The 20212-nt window shown below is 37.9% G+C and overlaps 1 protein-coding gene and 1 long non-coding RNA gene across 2 annotated transcripts; one reads left to right on the top strand and one right to left on the bottom strand.

The window, feature by feature from the left end:
- Positions 1 to 2434: 2434 nt before the first annotated feature.
- Positions 2435 to 10839, bottom strand: LOC107757051 (uncharacterized). Its single transcript, XR_001641891.1, has 2 exons — positions 9732 to 10839; positions 2435 to 2689 (listed from the first exon to the last, which is right to left on the bottom strand). It is a non-coding gene; the product is annotated as an uncharacterized LOC107757051 (long non-coding RNA).
- LOC107757046 (T-box transcription factor TBX2b) lies at positions 10768 to 17663 on the top strand. Its single transcript, XM_016574409.1, has 7 exons — positions 10768 to 11315; positions 12151 to 12418; positions 13536 to 13682; positions 14659 to 14735; positions 14935 to 15101; positions 15708 to 16315; positions 16934 to 17663. Exons 1-7 carry the CDS (start codon positions 10954 to 10956, stop codon positions 17366 to 17368), a joined length of 2064 nt encoding a protein of 687 aa, XP_016429895.1. The 5' UTR covers positions 10768 to 10953; the 3' UTR covers positions 17369 to 17663.
- Positions 17664 to 20212: the final 2549 nt, after the last annotated feature.

Below are 20212 nucleotides of genomic sequence, written 5' to 3'. Positions count from 1 at the left end.
CATTGTTTAGAAGTTCAGATTATGAATTATCTTAAATGACAAACACTTCATTTATATTTAAAAGAATTGAACAACTACAGGTAACTTGTGAGATCTTGAGATTAGCACTTTTTACACTAATACAGTGAATCATTTAAAATCTCTCCTGACTTCAAGCACTGCAGTGATCCTGCCTAACTGTGTGTTGTTTGCTTCATCTTTCTCTCTGTGTGTGTTTTGAATGCAGCAGAGCTGCAGAGGGAGGGAAGCATCGAGACGCTCAGCAATAGTTCTGGCTCCACCAGTGGCAGCATTCCCCGAAACTTCGAGGGCTACCGGTCCCCTCTCCCCACCAATGAGAGCCAGCCCCTCAGCCTCTACCCCACCGCTTTCCCCTAAAACCAGCCGTCCCGCCCACATCTCAGACCCAAGGAAACCTCTCTGTCGCCTTTGGACAATCTTGACAGTACAACCACAACACATCACCCACGAGAGAGGCCACGCTCTCACCCTGCATCCTGCTCTCCTATATCATTTCTCTCTTCTTTGAAATGTGGATTTTCCTTTAATCAAACTCGGCATGCAGGAAAACAATGTTCAATCAGGCCCGGTGTTAACATCCTTCGTCATTCACTTCCCTTGTAGATTCATTTTAATGTTGCCTCCACCTGAGAGAGAGAGAGAGAGAGAGAGAGGGAGAGAGCGCGCGCGAATATTAACTATGATGGGTCGGACGTACTGTAGAAGGGATCCATTGGAGTTGCCACTTTTCTCAAAGATGTGTCATATTACCAATATCATTATCAATCGAACTTCCAGTACGTATCTTTATTGAACGCATGTGCGTGAGTGAGAGTGTGTCTTCATCAAATACGAGTCCTGATTACCTCTCAGTAGTTGAGTTTAGGTTTGAGCTTAGAGAGCGCTATGCTGATTTTTTTTTTTCTTCCGATCAACACATCATTAGACAAATAGTGTTTGATATATTTTAGTAAACATGTACTATAACATTTGAATTGATTTGACTTTTATAGGTAATCAAACATGGTTATGTTTACCATTTAATCTTGTGTTACATTATAGTGTTCATTATTCCGCACATTTTTTTCTGTATATTAGATTTTTTTTTTTTTTTCTTCAGTTTTTTGGATTCAATTTTATTTGCTTTATAAATTAAGTAGTTTCAAATGATTTAAATTCCTTTCAATTTACGGGGGAAATGAAATGTATTTATTCTTTCAAAAAGGATTTTTGTGTTCTAATGTTTCCTTGTTTGATTGGCTTTAATAGGATGTGTGCGAGGCTGATATTTAGCAGTGGTGCTCTCAAGGATCCACAGCAAATTTCATTCAGCTCAGGTGATTTAGACACTACCCAAATGTTAAAAAAGTAGTTCCATCATTATCATTCTCATTATTATCATCAATAATTTGTATTAGCTTATTTAACTATTTAAAAAGGCTTTGTTTGAAGAACTTGCTTGACTGGATGTAACGTTTTACATACACTCACAAATACCAATTAAACAAGAAATGTGAATACATGGTCCTAATCATCAGCTTGTCAAAAAGCTTAAAGAGCCTGCTGTTGGCTGACAGCACTGTGCATGTTGAAAGCCTCAGTAGCTGCAGAGGAAACATGAAGAGTTTGTTCACCGTAATTTATTACGCCATTCAAGTTGGCATGACTTTAAGTCTGAATGCAGTGCACATGCTTTGGATGGACTATATTTTTTGTAATAATACTTTCGCAATGTGATCTTGAAATAGGAATTTATGCAAGTGAATTTAACGAGTCTTCTATATACAGTATTTGCGTGTTTGCTTAATACAGCATATGCATTCTGACTTCCTTAGTTTGTTGTTTTCCCTTGTTAACTTACCTTGCCCTCTCCTGAATATATTTGTTATACAAAAAATAAATAAAAAATAAATGCATTTAAATGACAAGATAAAAATCTGGGCCTGAGGCTATAAATCTCAATCACTGCCTTTGTTTAGGGAACTGTTTTTTTATCATTACGAATCTTCCACAGGCTTCAGGACAGGCTGAGATTTCTTCCGTCACTGCTTTAGTTGCATGTGTGTGAGCTTTGTTTCATGATATTATAATGACAGGTTTATTTGCAATTATATAGAGCAGCTGAATTTTCCAGAACAAGTTGTCTGTTGTTAAACTTATTTAGGAATTTATCAATATTATAAATGTGCTCTTAAAATATTGAACTTGCAAAATTATTTTAAACATGTTGAGTAATTATACCTGATAGGAAACAATATAATGTGTATACAAAGTGCCATTTACTTATAAAAACATTATTATGCAACTTGATCTGATGCAGTAGACCGACAAAATCACAAAAAAGCCATTGTTGTTATCATAGTGATTTTTATTGTGCCGAGTCAGACAAGCAGAAATGTGTTGCATGCAAAGAAGCAAAAGGTCATTTTTTTCACTTTTCCATTCTCACCAGCATCTTAAAGCATCTTCTCAACGCTTCCACCTTACACACACACACGCACACACATACACACACACAGTCACCCTTAGACAGTAATGCTGCACACAGTGTCTCAAAGGCGACGTGAAGCAGTCATGACGGTGTGGAGGACAGTGGCAGAGCTCAGACTCTCCATCTGGGAAGGTCAGCCCTCGATTCTCTCGGTCTCCTTCCAGACCGCCAGTGCCACCTTATCACCGGAGCGACAGCCTATAAATACCAACAGAAGATAGTAGGCATTTCAGTGAGGAGTGTCAGAGGTTTCCTCCTTTCTGCGGGGTCAGAAGGCTGCTGTGCAAATTTGTACATTTAGTTAAAGAAGCATTAATCTATAAACAGTCTGCCGTTTAGTCACTGTGGCACTGATACAGAATCTACCATGAGTCAATCTGTCAAGGCTTGTTGGCAATACATGTAAGATTTTGTGGCTGTTTGTTCCAAAACACTCCTTGAATCCTCTACACTCCATGTATCCCAATGGGAACGGGCTCCATTCAGTAACAGGCTGCTTTCTGGCACGGCTGCTGGTCTCTCCCCCCTTTGGAGGTCATGCATCCCTTAACTACGAACTGAACTAATGGCAGCTCCTCTTGAACCATAAACAGAAAACATAAGGTTAATGTCTTTAAAGGGGGAAAAAAATAGTGAATCTCAACCACCTTAGAATAAAGTATATTTTACTGTTTTCTTGTAGGTATTTTTTTTTAACACAATAACCAAAAATCCAGTAACTTGTTTTTCATTTTATATCTGCATGAAGATGTCTTTTGGCCCCATATGCAGCCCTGTTTTTTGGATGTGGAAATAAAAGCTTGTAAATTTGTACTAGCTTTGCTGATTTTATTCGCATAATGCATTGTTTATAGAGTTTTAGTGGACAAGATTTTATTAAAAATAAAAAAAGACATTAACCTTGTTAAAATTTAAGAACATTAATATACAACATTCAGGTAAGCGTCTCTTTTTATCAGTATATTTTGAATAGAGAACAATCTTAATCAACTCTGTTACTTTGATTTTGTACAAAACATTTTAAACTTTTTTTTGTACTAAACATTTGTTGATTGAATAAAGGATATTTGTATAAATATAAGAATTATATCATCTTAAACACCTTGTAGTGTCATGAACTCCACACACAAGACTTGTAATAGGTAAAACTCAACCCTGTTACCTTTTTTTGAAAAGGCTATATCTATATCCCAACATGTTATGATGTACATTGCACTGTCAGTCACATTCATTATATTTTAAAGACATTCTTTGTCTGATATAAATGTTTAAGAAAGTCACTTCACAAATGCTTTGGTGAAAATGTATAAAAGCGTCATTTCCTGTAGGCCTAATAAGCAAATTATTCGCGCGGTTCGAAGGAGCTAAAGTGTTCGCCACACAATTTATCTGCTGTATTCTACATAAGCCTATTTACGACATACAAAAAAAAAAAAACATGTTTGCAGCCAGGGGCTGGTTGGTTGGAGGTTGGCTGTTGCCTTCCAGTAAACCGTAGACAATCGCTTCGTGTTGTAATGTTACTTGTCAATCAGACGAGGCGTGTGAAGCACTCATCTCCACAACTGTTTGAGAGACAGTAAACTGAATAATATCTGACAGTTCCTGGGGGATTAAAGGGGTCAGTGTTGACAATAATGTGTGACACACACTATTTTTCAATTAGCTGCTGAATAGCTTCGATTAGATCAACTTATCTTCAGGATCTCCACACCACACCTGGACGCGCATCTCATCAGCGTTTGCTACTCACAGACTCAACGCTAACAGATACAGTGAGAACAATCTTCCTTTATCTTGAAGTCATTCTCACTGAATAGCGCCGGATTGATTGTGAAAGGGTGGTTGTTTTATATTATTGATGTTACTACGCAGAGTTTTCCCCCCTCATCCCTTATTTCTTATCCTATTACAATGACAAGTAGTTTAATCTTTACTATTTGAGTCTGTGGAAAAACATTATTTAGTATAAAGTGTATAATAAAGTATATTTAACGACATTAATTATAAAGTCGGAAACACACATTGGGTACATGCAAATCGTATATAATATAGAAAATATGTTTATTTATTCACACTGCACAATACATTTTGGAGGTGATAAAATGATTTAAATGCATTAGTATTTTACAATTGTTCGTTGGAGAGTAAAGTAAGCTACTTGTTTGAGTTAATATAGTCTCAGTAAAGTAAAATAATTACCTAGATGTGTGCAGAGTAATAAAATCTACAGCATTCGTATTGCTGTTTTAAAACAACAGGATAACCGCCACAAAAGGAAGTGAAAATAATAAAAAATAAAATATTAAATAGCTATTTAACGAATGATACGTCTATTTTTTTTTTATCTCATTCCGCTTTTGTTATTAAAAAACATATTATTAAAACTCCAAATGGAACTGTATATTACTCAAAGTAAAAATTCAGCACAATACAATAGAAAACGTAAGCTCAGTTGCGCAATTGTTGTTACAAGTTAAATGAATGGAAACAAAGATGTTTTAACATAATGATGAAAAACGTTTAGTGCTGAACCTGATTAGTGTATCATTACATTAGATCTGAAGGCAATCTACACATTTGTATCAACAAATAACTTTAAAATTTACAAAAGGGTAAAGCACTTGTTGCATATAAACGGAGCATGATGCTTCATCGCTGAAGTGGAAATGATGGGCTCAGTCAGCATCACAGCACAAAAGCTCAGGGGACCGAGAAAGTCCTCTCTCTCTCTCTCTGTGTGTGTTTGTCATCATAAAGGAAACAAATTAATCACTGATTTAATTACTAATACAGTGTGATATTTACATGTGTAGCCTTGCTGTTCACACCTCTACATATCAGCTTCATGGCTAATATATGTTAAATGTGTTGCTTCTTGTGATTATAACATTTTAAAAATGTTTTTGGTTACACAATCTATGGTTGTATCAACAGGTTATTGCTAAAGCATGAAACAGAGCCTGTTATTATTTTCAGTTGTTACGGATGTTTGCGAAACACAATTAATCAATGTGTAATACTTAACATTATTTAGTATAAAATAACCGAGCTAAGCGTTCAGTGTGTTAAAACTCATGCTTGAAATTTTTTTTTATATTGAATTGAGAGGGAAAAAAAACGGGTTTCCATACTAGACCACATTTTTTTGGTTTGCTTCTGTCTCTGATGATGGCACTACACGGCACTGAACGGGCAGCAGAACCAGGTCAAATAATTCCCTGAGGTCATTAGAGCGCCCCCACCTGTTACCTGAAAAAGGTGTAGCTTCTAATAACCATCACGCCGTGCTTCGCCCAAATCAATTTAAGCAACAGATTTAGTCATTTTGAGTTGATTCTGAAAGTTCAGAATTATTAAAGCATTATGGGGAAAATACTGAAGGATTTGCTGATGCTATTGAATATGATGATTGCATGAATGATTTACCATTTCCACCAAGAAAACTAAAAATATAAAAAAAATCTTGATTGTTTTGAAGCGATTGTTGGTTGATCACTGAAGCCGGTGCATATTTATTACCTCGAATCTTCTTTTTCCCCTAAATGCCTAAAACCAGCGAACCCGTTTCTCTACAAACTATATCTTTATCACTATTAATAAATGATAATATATAGTTAACCACGAACGCCTTATAAAGATAACATGTCGCGACTCGCTTTCAAACAAAGGCTAATATGTCTTGTAAAAATACAATAATGAAATCATATAAAGTGTAGCAATATTTCTGCAGTATTAGACCTAATAATTGTGAATTCGACCGTTTCAAAAAGTTACAACCAAATTATGATCCGTAACATCTCTAGTATGAGTTTGGTTTGGGTCAAATTTTGATGAACATTCTCTCTCAAATAGTAGGTTAAAATTTTAAAACCCAGTTATGAGGACAGTGGTTCTCGTTCATAGAAATCATGTTTTGTTGTAAATCTATTGAAATCAACAGGTTTGTGTGAGGATTAGGGTGGGGGTTAACAATAGCATCACCTCGGAATAAAGATTATTGTGCTACGTGTTTTATACTAACGTGTTTTATTTATAACATGCTACGTGTTTTATAGTTTCAAGGATTGGGCTTTTAGATTTGTGGAGTATTCTATTGCAAATATACTTCTGGGCAAAAGGAGAGTGGGAGCGAAGAAGCAGAGCACCAGAGCTGTCTATAAAATTGTTGTCTCGCATCCATCAGGCACAGCATGTCCACGTCCAGAGGAGGTTCTGCTGACTCGGTTGGGTGATACAAAATGGGCTATGCGAAGAGCAAAATTGTACGATTTGGCAAAATAAGCACGAGCAGATCAAATACACTGTCCTAATGAAAAAGAGGAGACATGCGGAAATGTATACAGGGTGTGTGTGGATGGGTAGTAAGAACGGAGGAGAGAGAGCTGGACGGAAAGGAGGAGGAGAGAGGGGGCTGCTAGCTGGTGGAGGCGCTGGGTAGCTATACATGTGACAAGGGGAAATATGAGGGACTTTGACAGGTCTTAAACGGTCTGGCGCCAAGGCCTCAGTCTACTGGCTAAATATAGCAGGAGAGATGATGCAGAGAGATGATGAAAAGATGAAAAGAAGGAGCAACAATGTAAAAGCAGAAAAAAGGAGCAACGGTCATTTAATGATCAGCCCTAGAGGATCATCTGGTTTCATATATGTGAAAGGTATTGCAAAGGTTTGCGTTATCTTTTTGCAGGAACATATTAATTTCCTTAGAACCTGGAAACACAATTAGACACATTGTCTTACAGCGGACACCGTCTCAAGGACACAAAAGCTGACAGAAGCAGATCATGCATAAAAGTTTGGCACCAGGCTATTTTTAACTAATGAAAATCTCCTCTGGTCGAAGCTGATGCACATAGACACTTCTCTACATCTCCTGACAAACCTTTACCCGTGTTTGTTTGTTTGTTTTTTTCGTCATTACAATCATTCGGAATACAAGTGGTCATTGACTTTTCGACGCCTCGTTGTTTTGGCAGTAAACAGTGGCAGTGCTGTAAAAAGTTTTCCAGCATGAATGCTTTTTAAATCATGTGTGATAAGAGCTCAGCGCATGATTACGTTCTTGTCGGTTTAGATGTGTACAGCAGGAAAAATAAATCTGGCGTAATTGCAAAGACTTTGTTGATGTGATTACTTCCTTAAGTATATACATAGAAAACCATTCCCATTCCCATGTGTGCTTAATCTCTTCCCAATCCAAATCACTCTCTGTCGAAGTTTTAGCCCAGAGATCAAACAAAGACTATTGATTAGTCCTGTTTCAACACCTTGCTGCTGGTAACACTTCACATATAAAGAATGTGTACATTTTCATAACAATCTTTAATATTTACATCAAATGCACTAGATAGGCCTGTTGAATAAAAGTGGAAACGGCATTTTCAGTGTCAGGAAAAAAGTTCAATCACTAAACCAGGAAGTACATTGATCATAAATTGGACGTTTCTCCTCTTATAATTTATGTTAATATATTGTAGGCTTATTTGATTTGTCAAAATGACGTTCGTATAATTAACTAGGCTTTATTTAAAGTTAACACTTAATATTCTAAATGACTGTGAAACTCAGCATAGGAGAGGTATGAGTTTATTTTACTCTCATCAGACAATTGAGATAATGTATTTTAGCATGGCTATTAATTTTAGCTTTAAATAATGAAGATTTTATATCAGGAGACACACTGCTTATTTTCTTGTTTGCCATTTCGTTTGGCTATATTTAAACATTCTCCATCATAAAAGCAGCAAAACGTTTTAATTCAAAATCTACATGTATTTAGCTATATTGTCCTACCATACATTTTGAACATGTTTCGTTCGAATATTGATTTATTTTCATTCTGTATTATGTTAATTTGGTATTATTTTCCCGTCTTTTAAAACAAAATCGTATACTATTTAAATAATTAGCATACCTGTCTGTTAAAGGCGAACATATCCCATATTTTAGTGTCAGTTTTAATAAATCCCGCTTTAGCTCTGTGTCTGTTCACTCGTGGCTTCGGCAACAAGTGTCTGCCTACCTGGTCTGCTTTTTTTCTGTTTACGGTGCGGATTTAGCTAATATATTCTTATGCATTATGTTGTGAATGTGTTATTTAACTTCTCAATAGACAGTCATGAATTTGCTAAACATGTTATCCGTGTTATCTTTGAATATTTAATGTTAAATTCGAAAACGCGCAATACAATCATTTTTACAAAGATCGTTTAGTTGTTTTAATGACAGTATGGCGTGAGCTGCAATCCGTAATGCGCTGTAATGAAACCTATGCTCTCTAAACCATTTTATGTCTAATTTAGTAAATATCACAAATCGTGCAACTAAACACAAAAAGCCTGTATTAAACGTCCTAGCTGCCGTTTTAAAGAACAACTGCAAACGAATCAAGTTTCTGGCCAGCTGTTGACAAAAACAATATACTCTGATTTTTACTTTGTAACTTTTCAGTATTTTATAAGCAATATTTAATCACTCTATCAGGTCCTCTCTGGCACAGTAAGGGTTAAACATCCAGTCTGTCATCATGTTCTGCTGATTTGTATCGAAGTGTAAAAGTGACAACATTCCGCAAACGGTTAAATCCGTCCGCACAAAAACATAGATTGGACATTGACGCGTTTTGGAATTATTGGAAGTATTCAGTGCGACATCTGATCGAAAAGCATACACTGAGATGCTAACTTATAAAGATCTCAAGTCATTTGGAGACAAAGAAGGCAAGCGCAAGCCAAAACTTTGGCGTAAATGCTAAAGGGATTGGAGTGCACTGTTAGAGGATTTTGGAGTAAATATGAACTGACAAGAGACGGATCTTACTGCGGTACGTCAGCCGACTGGCGCCAAGCGGCTATCTAACAAACCCAATCCAAGTAAATCTAGAGTCCACGAGTGGATTTCTTAAAGGTATAGACTACACTTATGGCTCAACCCACTGCTAAAACTACAGGTCGAAAGTAGATGGTGAACATTTATAGTGGCCTGCCACTTAAACCTAAATGCACTGAGATGTATGTTATTTTTTGAGCATATGAGGAGCATATGCTTTTATCCCCTCACCTGTACATTAAGCGTTAGTATCAATAAAATACATGTAAATTCACGAATACAATACCTTTACATTCGCTAAACAGTTGTATATTGCGACATAGGCTAGGCTATATGGAGTATATTAAAAATAGTTAACAACCGCAGATGTCTGTTAAGAGTTAACAGTTAAGAGTAATGCAGCACTCACCAAAATTATCTTTACATTGGTCTTTAGATTCCAACAACTTTCTTCCTCTTTCTTCAGTATAGCGCGTGGCTGTGCGCTTTGAATGACCCGGTGCAGAATTTAAAGTACCAATGTCCGATTTTTGGCTGCTGTTCCTCACATGAAGTCGGTCGGGACACACGCACGCAGCACGGAAATAGTTATTCACACAGTGAAACGTTGAATTCAGTTCATACGCACAACAAGGTCCTTTGGCTATGAGTGTGCAGTGCTACATTATGAACAAAATACTTGTACGCGTCACTTTGACATGAACAGCGAAAAGATAAACGCCATTTGGTGTGTTCCTGATATTTTTACTGACTATTGTGAAGTTATCCTCAATTTATGTTTTAAAAAGCATATAATATTTTGCGCTAATTAATCATAACAATTTGCACTTTTTGTTAATTTACACGTGAATAATCTTAATTCCTAGTTTTCAGTGTATCGAAGAGTGAGTTTGTTCCTCGAACAAGGAGGCATCGTAATTATAAAGCGTAAGCCGACCGAAGTGCAGTCACCACCGGCTAAGCACTGAAGGCTGACCCGGTGCTTGGCTCGGAGACGGGGGTGGGATTTCCCGATCTTTTCTGTCATTGGTTAATATTTTATTCTGTTGACATGTTTTCTTACTGCTAATGCTTCCGACACCTTCTTGTCCACCCCCTCTCCTTGAGCCTGGCCGGAGCTGTCAAAACCACGCCTATGGAGGCCCACAATTGGTCCAGAAAGCGTAAAATCAGCAATCAAGGGGGTTTGGTTCATTAGTGCTGGGATCAGAGCAGGAAGGACATGTGAGATAGTTACAGTTGTACAGTGGACAGAGCAAGCTCTAACCATTTCAACTCCGTGTTGGCGTAGAATGACTGCGCTTGAATGGACATCCGCATCGAAAGAGTAATCTTTTTATGAGAGCATCTGTTGGAGAACAGGAATCCCCAAATCTGCCTTCAAAGCGTCGTTGCGCTCACTTTGACTGATATTATTACGGGGACTTCGTGGAAACTAGCAGCTACGGGAGTTAAAGTGGAAGATCCTTACCACGGTCTTTGCTCGCCTTTTCGCGATTCACATTTTGCCAAAATTGCCTTGCTGCGCTTTTCCTCCTCGTAGTGAGACAATCTATCGTCTGGATACGCGCTGCTTTTGCCGGAGAACACCACTAAATATATATTTTTCACTACGATTGTTGGATGCACCGATGAGAGATCCAGTTTTTACAGGGACTGCGATGGCTTACCACCCTTTCCACGTTCACCGGCCAACCGACTTTCCGATGTCAGCTTTTCTCGCGGCCGCGCATCCCTCCTTCTTCCCGACGCTGACCTTGCCTCCCGGGGCTCTCACAAAGCCGATCCCGGACCATACTCTCGCCGGAGCCGCGGAGGCTGGGCTCCATCCGGCTCTGAGTCACCATCATCAGGCAGCTCATCTTCGCAGTCTTAAGAGCCTGGAGCCAGAGGAAGAGGTTGAAGACGATCCAAAAGTCACACTGGAAGCGAAGGACCTATGGGACCAGTTCCACAAAATAGGAACAGAAATGGTTATTACGAAATCTGGCAGGTGAGTTCACAGTTGCTCTATTTTTAGTCTGTTGTTTCAGTGTTTATACGAGGGAATATTATGATGCACTCAGCGTTTCACATATATTCCACAATAAATTCGCCACGGATTGAAAAGGCTTCTTATGTCGATGGCAGTGTAGTTCAGCAGGCCCAGGAAATTCATTATTAAATCTGTCTTTTGCTCATCGCTCTCATAAGTCATTTCCCCTTTATTTCCCTATTAATGTCTTGCGCGCTGAACTGGCTGACCTAATTATGATGTCAAAGAGACTGTAGAAATGGATGTCTTACTGTCAGAACATGTGTACCTGAACGATTCATCTGCTCATTTGACTTATGAAAACAAAATGGGGAAAGTACAAGCGATGCGTATTCTGTGGCTAGCAAAAGGAAAATAGCTGAGGCTTTTTTTGTTGCTTCTATCATTATCAACAAATATTGACTTTCAAGGCACGGTGTGGCACAGTTAAATCGTGCTTTCATGTATTTCGTAAAGAGAAATGTTCCTTTTGGTCTGCTTATGTACTGAGGTGACAATAAACTATTTTATGTAAATAACCTGCCACTTTCACGGAAGATTTAAGTCTTGCGGCGAGCTAAATTATCTGCAGCCAAGTGAAATGTTAATATTTGTTGAACATATATTTTTAATGCGGTTGTTTTATTTTTTATATTTTATATATTTGAATAAATCTGGTTAGGGTAAACATAGCACCGAAAACGTTTAAATATTATTTAGTTGTGTTGTTAAAACGTTAAGCTTGCATCTGCCCACATATGCAAAGAAAAAAAATGGGTTATAAAATAAACAGAAATATTTCCTATTTCTACAGGAGAATGTTTCCACCTTTTAAAGCCCGTATAAATGGACTCGATAAAAAAGCCAAGTATATTCTATTAATGGATATTGTGGCTGCCGACGACTGCCGCTACAAGTTCCACAACTCTCGCTGGATGGTCGCGGGGAAAGCCGACCCGGAGATGCCAAAGCGAATGTATATACATCCGGATAGCCCAGCTACTGGGGAACAATGGATGGCTAAACCTGTTGCTTTTCATAAACTGAAGTTAACCAACAACATTTCGGACAAACATGGATTTGTAAGTAACCCATTTTTTTTAATAACACGTTTTTGTGTGTTGCATGTAGTTCTGTTGTAATCGTGTGTTGCTGTGTAATATATAAATATAAATTTACTGCCATCTGTGGGCTGTAATGCTAACGCTCGCAATGATTGGACAGGCTTACAATATCGCTGTTTATTTCTGGACGAAGAGAATTATGGATGTGCTAAAATGTATGTTTTGGCTTACTTAATTTCCTCGGCCCATGTAATTCTTTACTGTCGCTACATTGATCTCTTTCTTTGTTTCGGCAAGCTTATAAACCAGATATGGGGTACTAAGTCTTAATTTTATTCGTTATGAATAATGATGACAATGACAGCTTGGTTATGTAATGTAATACATTATCCTGAGTTTTTTCTTGGCCACTGTTACCTCTATTGTTTATGATAGGCGCAGAGCGCTATAATTTTTATGAGGGGGTGGAAGTGACAAAAAATGAGGTCAAAGGAACCGGAGAGACCTTGAATCAGTTTACAAATAGCAACAGTGAAAGTGTAATTTGGGCTGTTTTGAGTGAGCGTAGCAACAAATTGCATAGCGACCTGTGCAGTCTCTGATAGTTTCAATGAACAATGTTAAGACGGATGCAACGATGCTGACCAATACTCTATACGTGATCATGCAGTCAAATATAGTGTGTGGCCTGCTCCCTTACGCGACTTGCAAACAAATCGACTGGAAACAAATGAAACATTTACATGCATAGCACAACCATTTGATATTTGTACAGTCAAATAGAAAATACATGCATGTACATTTTTGTGTGTGTTCATCATCACACTTTGTTGTTGTAAACAAATTGCTTCCATAAATTTTACAATTAAGAAACTCTTTTTTATTTCAGATTTAATTTGTGTTATAATAAGTATCAACACCAAATAACTCGTTGCATGTCCGCGTGAATGTTTTCTGTCTACCTGCCACTGGCACAGGCCTGTTGTGATTTAACCCAAGAACAATATTCCACTATTACTACATATATTATGCGGTATTTATTGTCTAAAACGATTTTAAAGACTAATGACTTGAATGGATAATTATTTTGACAAGCACTAATGTTTTCCATTCCTCTTCCTCTCCTTCTCATTAGACCATCCTGAATTCAATGCATAAATACCAGCCCAGGTTCCATATTGTGAGAGCAAACGATATTCTGAAGCTTCCGTACAGCACTTTCAGGACATATGTTTTTCCTGAGACCGATTTTATTGGTGTAACAGCTTATCAAAATGACAAGGTATGTACCCATATTTGGACGAATTTAAGCAGCCGTGCTCTGGACCTTATAGATGCGTTTAGCATGTTCTCAATTTGATCGGATTGATAGCTTATGTTCACTTAACAAGAGGAGTAGTATTTATAGAAGTAGTATTTTGAATATGTGAATGCAAAAGCGTATCTTTAAAAAAATTCAAATTCCTCCTGTCCAGTGGTACTTCCAGCTACTGCTCATGTTAATTGTAGTCTGTGTCCGAGGGGCCTAGTGAGCTTGTCGGTATCGTAAAGTTTATGACAGAGTCACAATCGATTAGCAAGCACTTAAGCTCGCCGGTTTGTCCGGGAGCTACACACTCTGAGGCTCAGCAATCAAAGCGTGTCAGTTACTAAACGCAAAAAGCAGAGGCCATCTAGCTTAGCAATCTATGAACTTTAAGGCCTTGGTTTCTCCTGAATTTATAGCCTACAGCGTCCAAATCTCTTGGGCACAACGAAAATCGTTCTGTTACATCGCTCTGTATTTTCATGGAACTTGTAAAAACTGGCAATGATTCAAACCACACTATTAATTATTGATAGCAGGTCGCGTCACTCATCTAGTTCGCCTCTCTTGTTCTCTCTATTGTGCTGTAGAGAATACCAATTTGACAAATAAAAAAATGTTTGCTCGTGGAATTTTCTCAGGGGGGTCCTGATTTGATCTTTTTCATTAAACATTTTTAATAATTAAATTATCACTCTAAAGTAGCGTGTTTAACGGTGTTGGGATAATAACTGGTGATCATATAAAGGCTTTGCTTTTTAAGCATTTAAATCTGAGTATTTGACTTGTAGATTATGAATTCGTGCAGCATAACACTGATAACAACAACACCACTACTGCGATTAATAATATTTTAATACCTTAGAGTTAGACTGCCGCTGTATAATTTTATTAATAATGTACAAATTATGAATATAATATAGGCCTACACATCCATTTTTTTTGCATTCAGATAACACAGCTGAAGATTGATCATAACCCCTTTGCCAAAGGCTTCAGAGACACAGGGAATGGAAGAAGGGAAAAAAGGTAGGTTTTGAAACCTTTATAGTTCACATGCATTATTGCGCAATGTAAAATAGCCGAGGAACCGGATTCAAAGACAAAGCCTAGCAAAATGTTTATATTTCAAGGGCTTTATTTATTTATTCTTTTATTTTACTGTGTAGTGTGGGTCAATTTAGGTCATATTTCCTTTTTCACTATTTTAATTAAATTTATGTTATAGGAAACAGCTGACCCTTCCATCATTACGCATGTATGAGGATCAGTGTAAAGTGGACCGTGATGGCGCGGACTCTGATGCTTCCTCAAGCGAACCTACAACCGGCAGAGATGCTGGTCATTCACCTGGACCGGTTTCTAGTCCACTTAGATTTAACCGGAGCAGCAGAGGTAGATCTAAATCTATGAATAAATTATATTGCTATGCTTCAAGATCACTGAGAGGAAACATGCCTAAGTGTCATATCATTTACAAGCCTCTGTACTATGCCTTCAGCGTTTTTCAAGACTATTTTAATAATTGAAAATGTCATTTTAATAAAGCATTTATACTGGAACAATTTCTCAAACAAGTTATAAGACGAATCCGTCTGGAGCAACACATAAGGCCTGGGTTATGGCTAGCCCTGAATTACATTTCGTTAGATTCACATAGGCTAAAGCATGGATGTAGAAAACTAAACCGAACATTCAAAGCTATTTTTTTTAATTGGATACTTATTTATATTTAATCGCATTTATTTTCAGTTGGTCTCATAGTTAGCCTACTACACATTATTTTAGCAATACATTTAAAAAGTATTATAAATTTGACAAAAAATGTCGTTAGCCTGTCAAGCGTTATGAAATTTGGCCTACAACTGGAATAAGGCGACACTAAAACGGTATTTGAAAAAAATATACATATGTAGGCCTAAGTAGTCTACTATATTTAATTTTGTTTTGAACGTGGATAACAAAAATGTTTTTTTTTCATTAATTTTTTTACCACCACAGACGAGAAAACATGCACTGACAGTGAGCACGAATTGGACCACCAAGATGAGCGGTGTGGTGGCTCCAGCAGTCCTGGACCAGAGCCTCCATCTCCAATCAGGTCGAGATGTGAAGACCGGGGGCGGGAGAGGCCTGTTCTGGAGAAGAAAGACGACTATCCGGACTCCCGAAAATCAAGCGATTCTATATTTAGCATAAGAAACGTGGAGAAAGACAAACAAGAGAACAGGCCAAGGAAAGACACAGACTTGTCAAAGAAGGACACGGAAAACGGTGGTATTAGCGGCAGTAAAGACAGCTTCTCTCCTCTAATGATACAGACAGAGAGTCCTTCACATTTTGGGGCAGGGCACCTTCAGAGTTTGGCGCTTTCCGGCCTACACAGTCAACAGTTCTTTAACCCACTAAACACCGGACAACCTCTATTATTCCACCCCGGACAATTTGCAATGGCACCTGGAGCGTTTTCAGCCATGGGTATGGGACATCTATTGGCTTCAATGGCTGGAGCTGGTGGCCTAGAGAATGGAAGCCTGTCGGCCCAGGGAACTGGGAGCACCCCGAGTCCTTTTCCCTTTCATCTGTCTCAACACATGCTTGCCTCTCAGGTAAGGGAACTTTCGCCATTAAAATGTAAATCTAGGCCTTTGCCATGATATGCCCTGGCCTGTCTTATGGAAGCACGTGAATGAAAACAGGCTATGGGTTGCATCTAGAGATAGTTTTGCTGAGATGCTTATGCTTTGCTTGCATGTGGTTGTTAACATCGTAATAATGGCTGTCGAAATATTTTCTGCATTACTAAGACAGAAAAATAAATAAATTGATAAAACTTTAATAAATAAAACTTTAGCCATTGAATACACAAGTCAGATATAGATTTTAAAATATCTCAAAATGTCCTTGCAAATGCGTATCATTTCTTTAAAAATGATTCGTGATAATAGTGACGTAGATTGATTGGCACTTATTTTTGTTACATCTTTGTGATTTTCAGTTGCCTAAAATGTCACAATCGACAATCATTTCTTGTTGCGTCTATTTCTATGCGCCCTAAAAGTCAATAAATACGCCTGCCATTGAAATCAGATGGACTGCGAACAGGTGGCACTATAATCTGTTCAAATTCTGGCTCTCTGAAAATTCGCCATGTAGCAGATTCTCACCTTTCAAACTGTTGCATGCTCGGTGTGCTAAAAGTCGCTAACGAATGTCTCTTATTACAGGGCATTCCGATGCCAACCTTCGGTGGACTTTTTCCGTACCCCTACACCTACATGGCCGCGGCGGCTGCAGCGGCCTCCGCCCTTCCCGCGAACAGCAACACGGCCTCCTCGCTCTCCAGGAACCCGTTTTTGAGCAGCTCCACGCGCTCTCGACTGCGATTCAACCCTTACCAGCTCCCCGTGTCGATCCCTCAAAGCACAAACCTGCTCACTACCGGATTGCCAAGCGGCCTAAACCCCTCATCCGAATCGTCTAAATGCGGTAGCAGGGAAGCGAGTCCTGTGCCTGATCCCAAATCGGGGGCGAGTCAGAGAAACGGCTCACCTAAAACAACAATGAAGGAATCCATCAATGAACTTCAGAACATTCAGAGACTAGTGAGCGGCCTAGCGAGTCAGCGGGAGACTTCCTCACCTAGGGATTCGCCCAAGTGATCAAGCATCCCCAAACCTATCCAGGGCATGACTTGAATTGCCAGAGGATTTTATTAAGTGGTTCTCTGCGAGAAATTTCATTACGTAGTTTTTGCGCATGGATGACTGGAGTGGAAAAAAGCAAACAGCAGTCAACAAGTAAAAATTAATAAAAGAAAACGTTGGACTTTGTGCTCTTGGTGATGGAGATCTGCGTAGGAAGTGCTGCGAAGACAATCTACGGTGTAGCCTAATTGACTCTTTATAGAACATGTTGACAAGACCACACCAATCTATTTAAAAAAAGAAAAGAAAAGAAAATTTACAAATAAAACACTTTTTTTTTCGCGTAACGTCAGTAGAATCACTGCTGGTTGCAATGTCTAAATGGTGATTCACATAAAACCTGTAGAATGAAAACATCCAAGCTATATCCAAAAAGGAAAAGAAAAAAACCCCGAAAAAATCAAATTAAAAAGGATATTTTAAAAAGGATTGAAATGACAGTTGGACCATTAGTTAAATCCGACAGACAGTTATAACTGAACTATTTAATGTAATTATTAATAAAAGAAACCTAATTCTGTAAATAAGCTACAAGGACCTAAGAATATGCAAATTGGTATTAATTTATTCAAAGCTGTACATTTGCGTGTACATAATATTTAGAGTTTAACTCGTTGCATTTTTTTCCCTTTTTTCACTATGGTTGTTGTAAATGAAAGCTATAGCGTTTGTTGTTTGGAGACAGAAGGTGTTCCTATCTGTGATGCGTTGCTGTTTAATCTGCCTGTGACACATAATGAAAGCGTGTGCCATCAATGCATTGTAGCAGTCGCTGTAAAAACACTTATCACGCTGCGGGACTCGCAAGGTTTGGGAAGTCTCAGGTTAATGTACTCCAACAGAAGAGACCCATTCCTCTTCTTGAGCTGAGTTTATATAAAGAAATATATGAACGTGTCCCGTTGTGCTGGCTGTCCGGATTTTTCTGTTGTTGTTGTTGTAGGATTCTTTCACAATTTCAATAAAAAAAAATCAACGTGTTTAAATATGTTTACATTTATGGCACTACGTTACCTCAATGACAAGCTGCACTATTTCTAATGTCATATAATTTATGTATTAGGGAGGTAGCCTATACTGACTTATAACAGGTCACTGAAAATGTTTTTTAGAACAACATGAAAAAAAAAAATTTATATGGGGAAAAAAGCAGCAATGTATTTAATAACTGCAACATGCAAGTAGAAAAAATGTTGGCCAGTATTTGTGATTACTGATCACATGTAATAATAATAAACGTCATGTTTTGGAAGAAATAATAAGTAGAAAATAATAGCCTAAGTATAAATATTTAAAATTTCATCATGGTTTTTAAAGGCGTTTTTAAAAATGTAGCATATCAGTTTAGCCAAAGCAAAAGCTACTGCGCCCTCTGTCGTAGACTCATGTTCCGGATTACTTTAGCTACCCCTCATCAACATCAAAGTGATTTTAAGATACTGACCTCTACAAAGGTAGTTGTTTTATTAGGCCTTTATAGACATCTGCAAACAATTTTGGTTTAGGTGTTTGTTTATTATTATTATTATTATTATTATTATTATTATTAACATTAACATGAAAAAGAGTAGACTATTGTAAAACAATATGATTGCAACACATTCAGACCTAACATATAAAAATATTAACACCAGTAGCAACGTAATGTTCTATAATATAGGCTACTGTAGTAATAATAATAATAATAATAAGCTAAAAGTAAATTTAGGAACACATATTGCGAAACCTGAGCTTAGTGCAGCCAAACTATTTTTGTAGACAAAACGCAAACGCATTTTTGTGATAGGCCTATATTTATATGTAAATCCATAACAAAGTGAAATAATTACACTGTTAGCGTTTGTTTATTTTCTGTCAGAAGATGACCCGTAAAAATGTGCTGATGCGGCTTATGTTATTGAGTGAACGCGACTTATGTTCGTTAGTGTCAATTTACCACCAGGCGAAATATGCACTATGATAACAACTTACTTATAATCTAATGTATATAGGCCAGTCTGACTAATGATAATAATAATAATAATAATAATAATAATAATAATAATAATAATAATAATAATAATAATAATGCATCATGGTACAAAGACCAGAGGTCTAAATTTGAATCCTTTATCGTTTCCAGTGTTTCCTTTGGAGTACAATGCAACCTATTGTGTTGTTTTAAGCCTATTTTTAGTCGTAGAACTGCAATGTACGAGTATTTATAGACAAAGCTTGACTCGGAAGCAGAACTACCCTCCACTCTCCCCACCTCCTTTCCTTCATTCTCCTTCAACGACCCAGATACGTTGTGCGCTTTTTGGCACCGACCATTAATGGTTTGAGCGCGCCCAGAACGTAGTTTAGGTTGTTGAGCAGTAATAAGGTGATAAGCTGTACAGCAGAGACGAAATATTGGGGGTAAACTACTCTCATGTTAAAGTGAAAGGGTTAAGTGCTGCGGATAGGAGGTTAGGGAGGATGAGAGTTTGGACGCCCAGCCACTGTGGCAGCAGACAGCCCTTTGTCCAGCAACCGGCGCCTGTCGCCTGCCTGCCGGCCATGCAGCTTCCCCACACCCGCGTACAAAGGGACAGATCTCGAGAGTTACAGCTCCTAATTAGAGATCCCCCCTTTGTTTCTCTTCTTTTCTTTCTCGTGCAATAACCACAAGCCCTCGTTTTCATTAAGGGGCCATTGTTAAACGCTGTTATATTCAATTAACAGACCGAACAACGCAACCTAACTCTTTGTCCAAACTAATCAGTCAATGACCAATCAATAGACTGCGATGACAAGCAATTACGGTTCTGGTACACG

This window comes from Sinocyclocheilus rhinocerous, unplaced genomic scaffold (genome assembly GCF_001515625.1).
Source record: "Sinocyclocheilus rhinocerous isolate Xijiao unplaced genomic scaffold, SAMN03320098_v1.1 scaffold1152, whole genome shotgun sequence".
NCBI lineage: Eukaryota > Metazoa > Chordata > Actinopteri > Cypriniformes > Cyprinidae > Sinocyclocheilus > Sinocyclocheilus rhinocerous.
The sequence above is the reverse complement of the archived record's forward strand: the minus strand, read 5'-3'. Positions and strand labels throughout refer to the sequence as shown.

What these genes read in the sequence shown, in the direction of transcription:
- LOC107757046 (XM_016574409.1), top strand. Translation starts at nt 10,954, where the DNA reads ATGAGAGATCCAGTTTTTACAGGGACTGCGATGGCTTACCACCCTTTC. An exon ending in GTTATTACGAAATCTGGCAG is followed by an intron (nt 11,316 to 12,150) that starts GTGAGTTCACAG and finishes CTATTTCTACAG; the next exon opens with GAGAATGTTTCCACCTTTTA. An exon ending in CAGCTTATCAAAATGACAAG is followed by an intron (nt 13,683 to 14,658) that starts GTATGTACCCAT and finishes TTTTGCATTCAG; the next exon opens with ATAACACAGCTGAAGATTGA.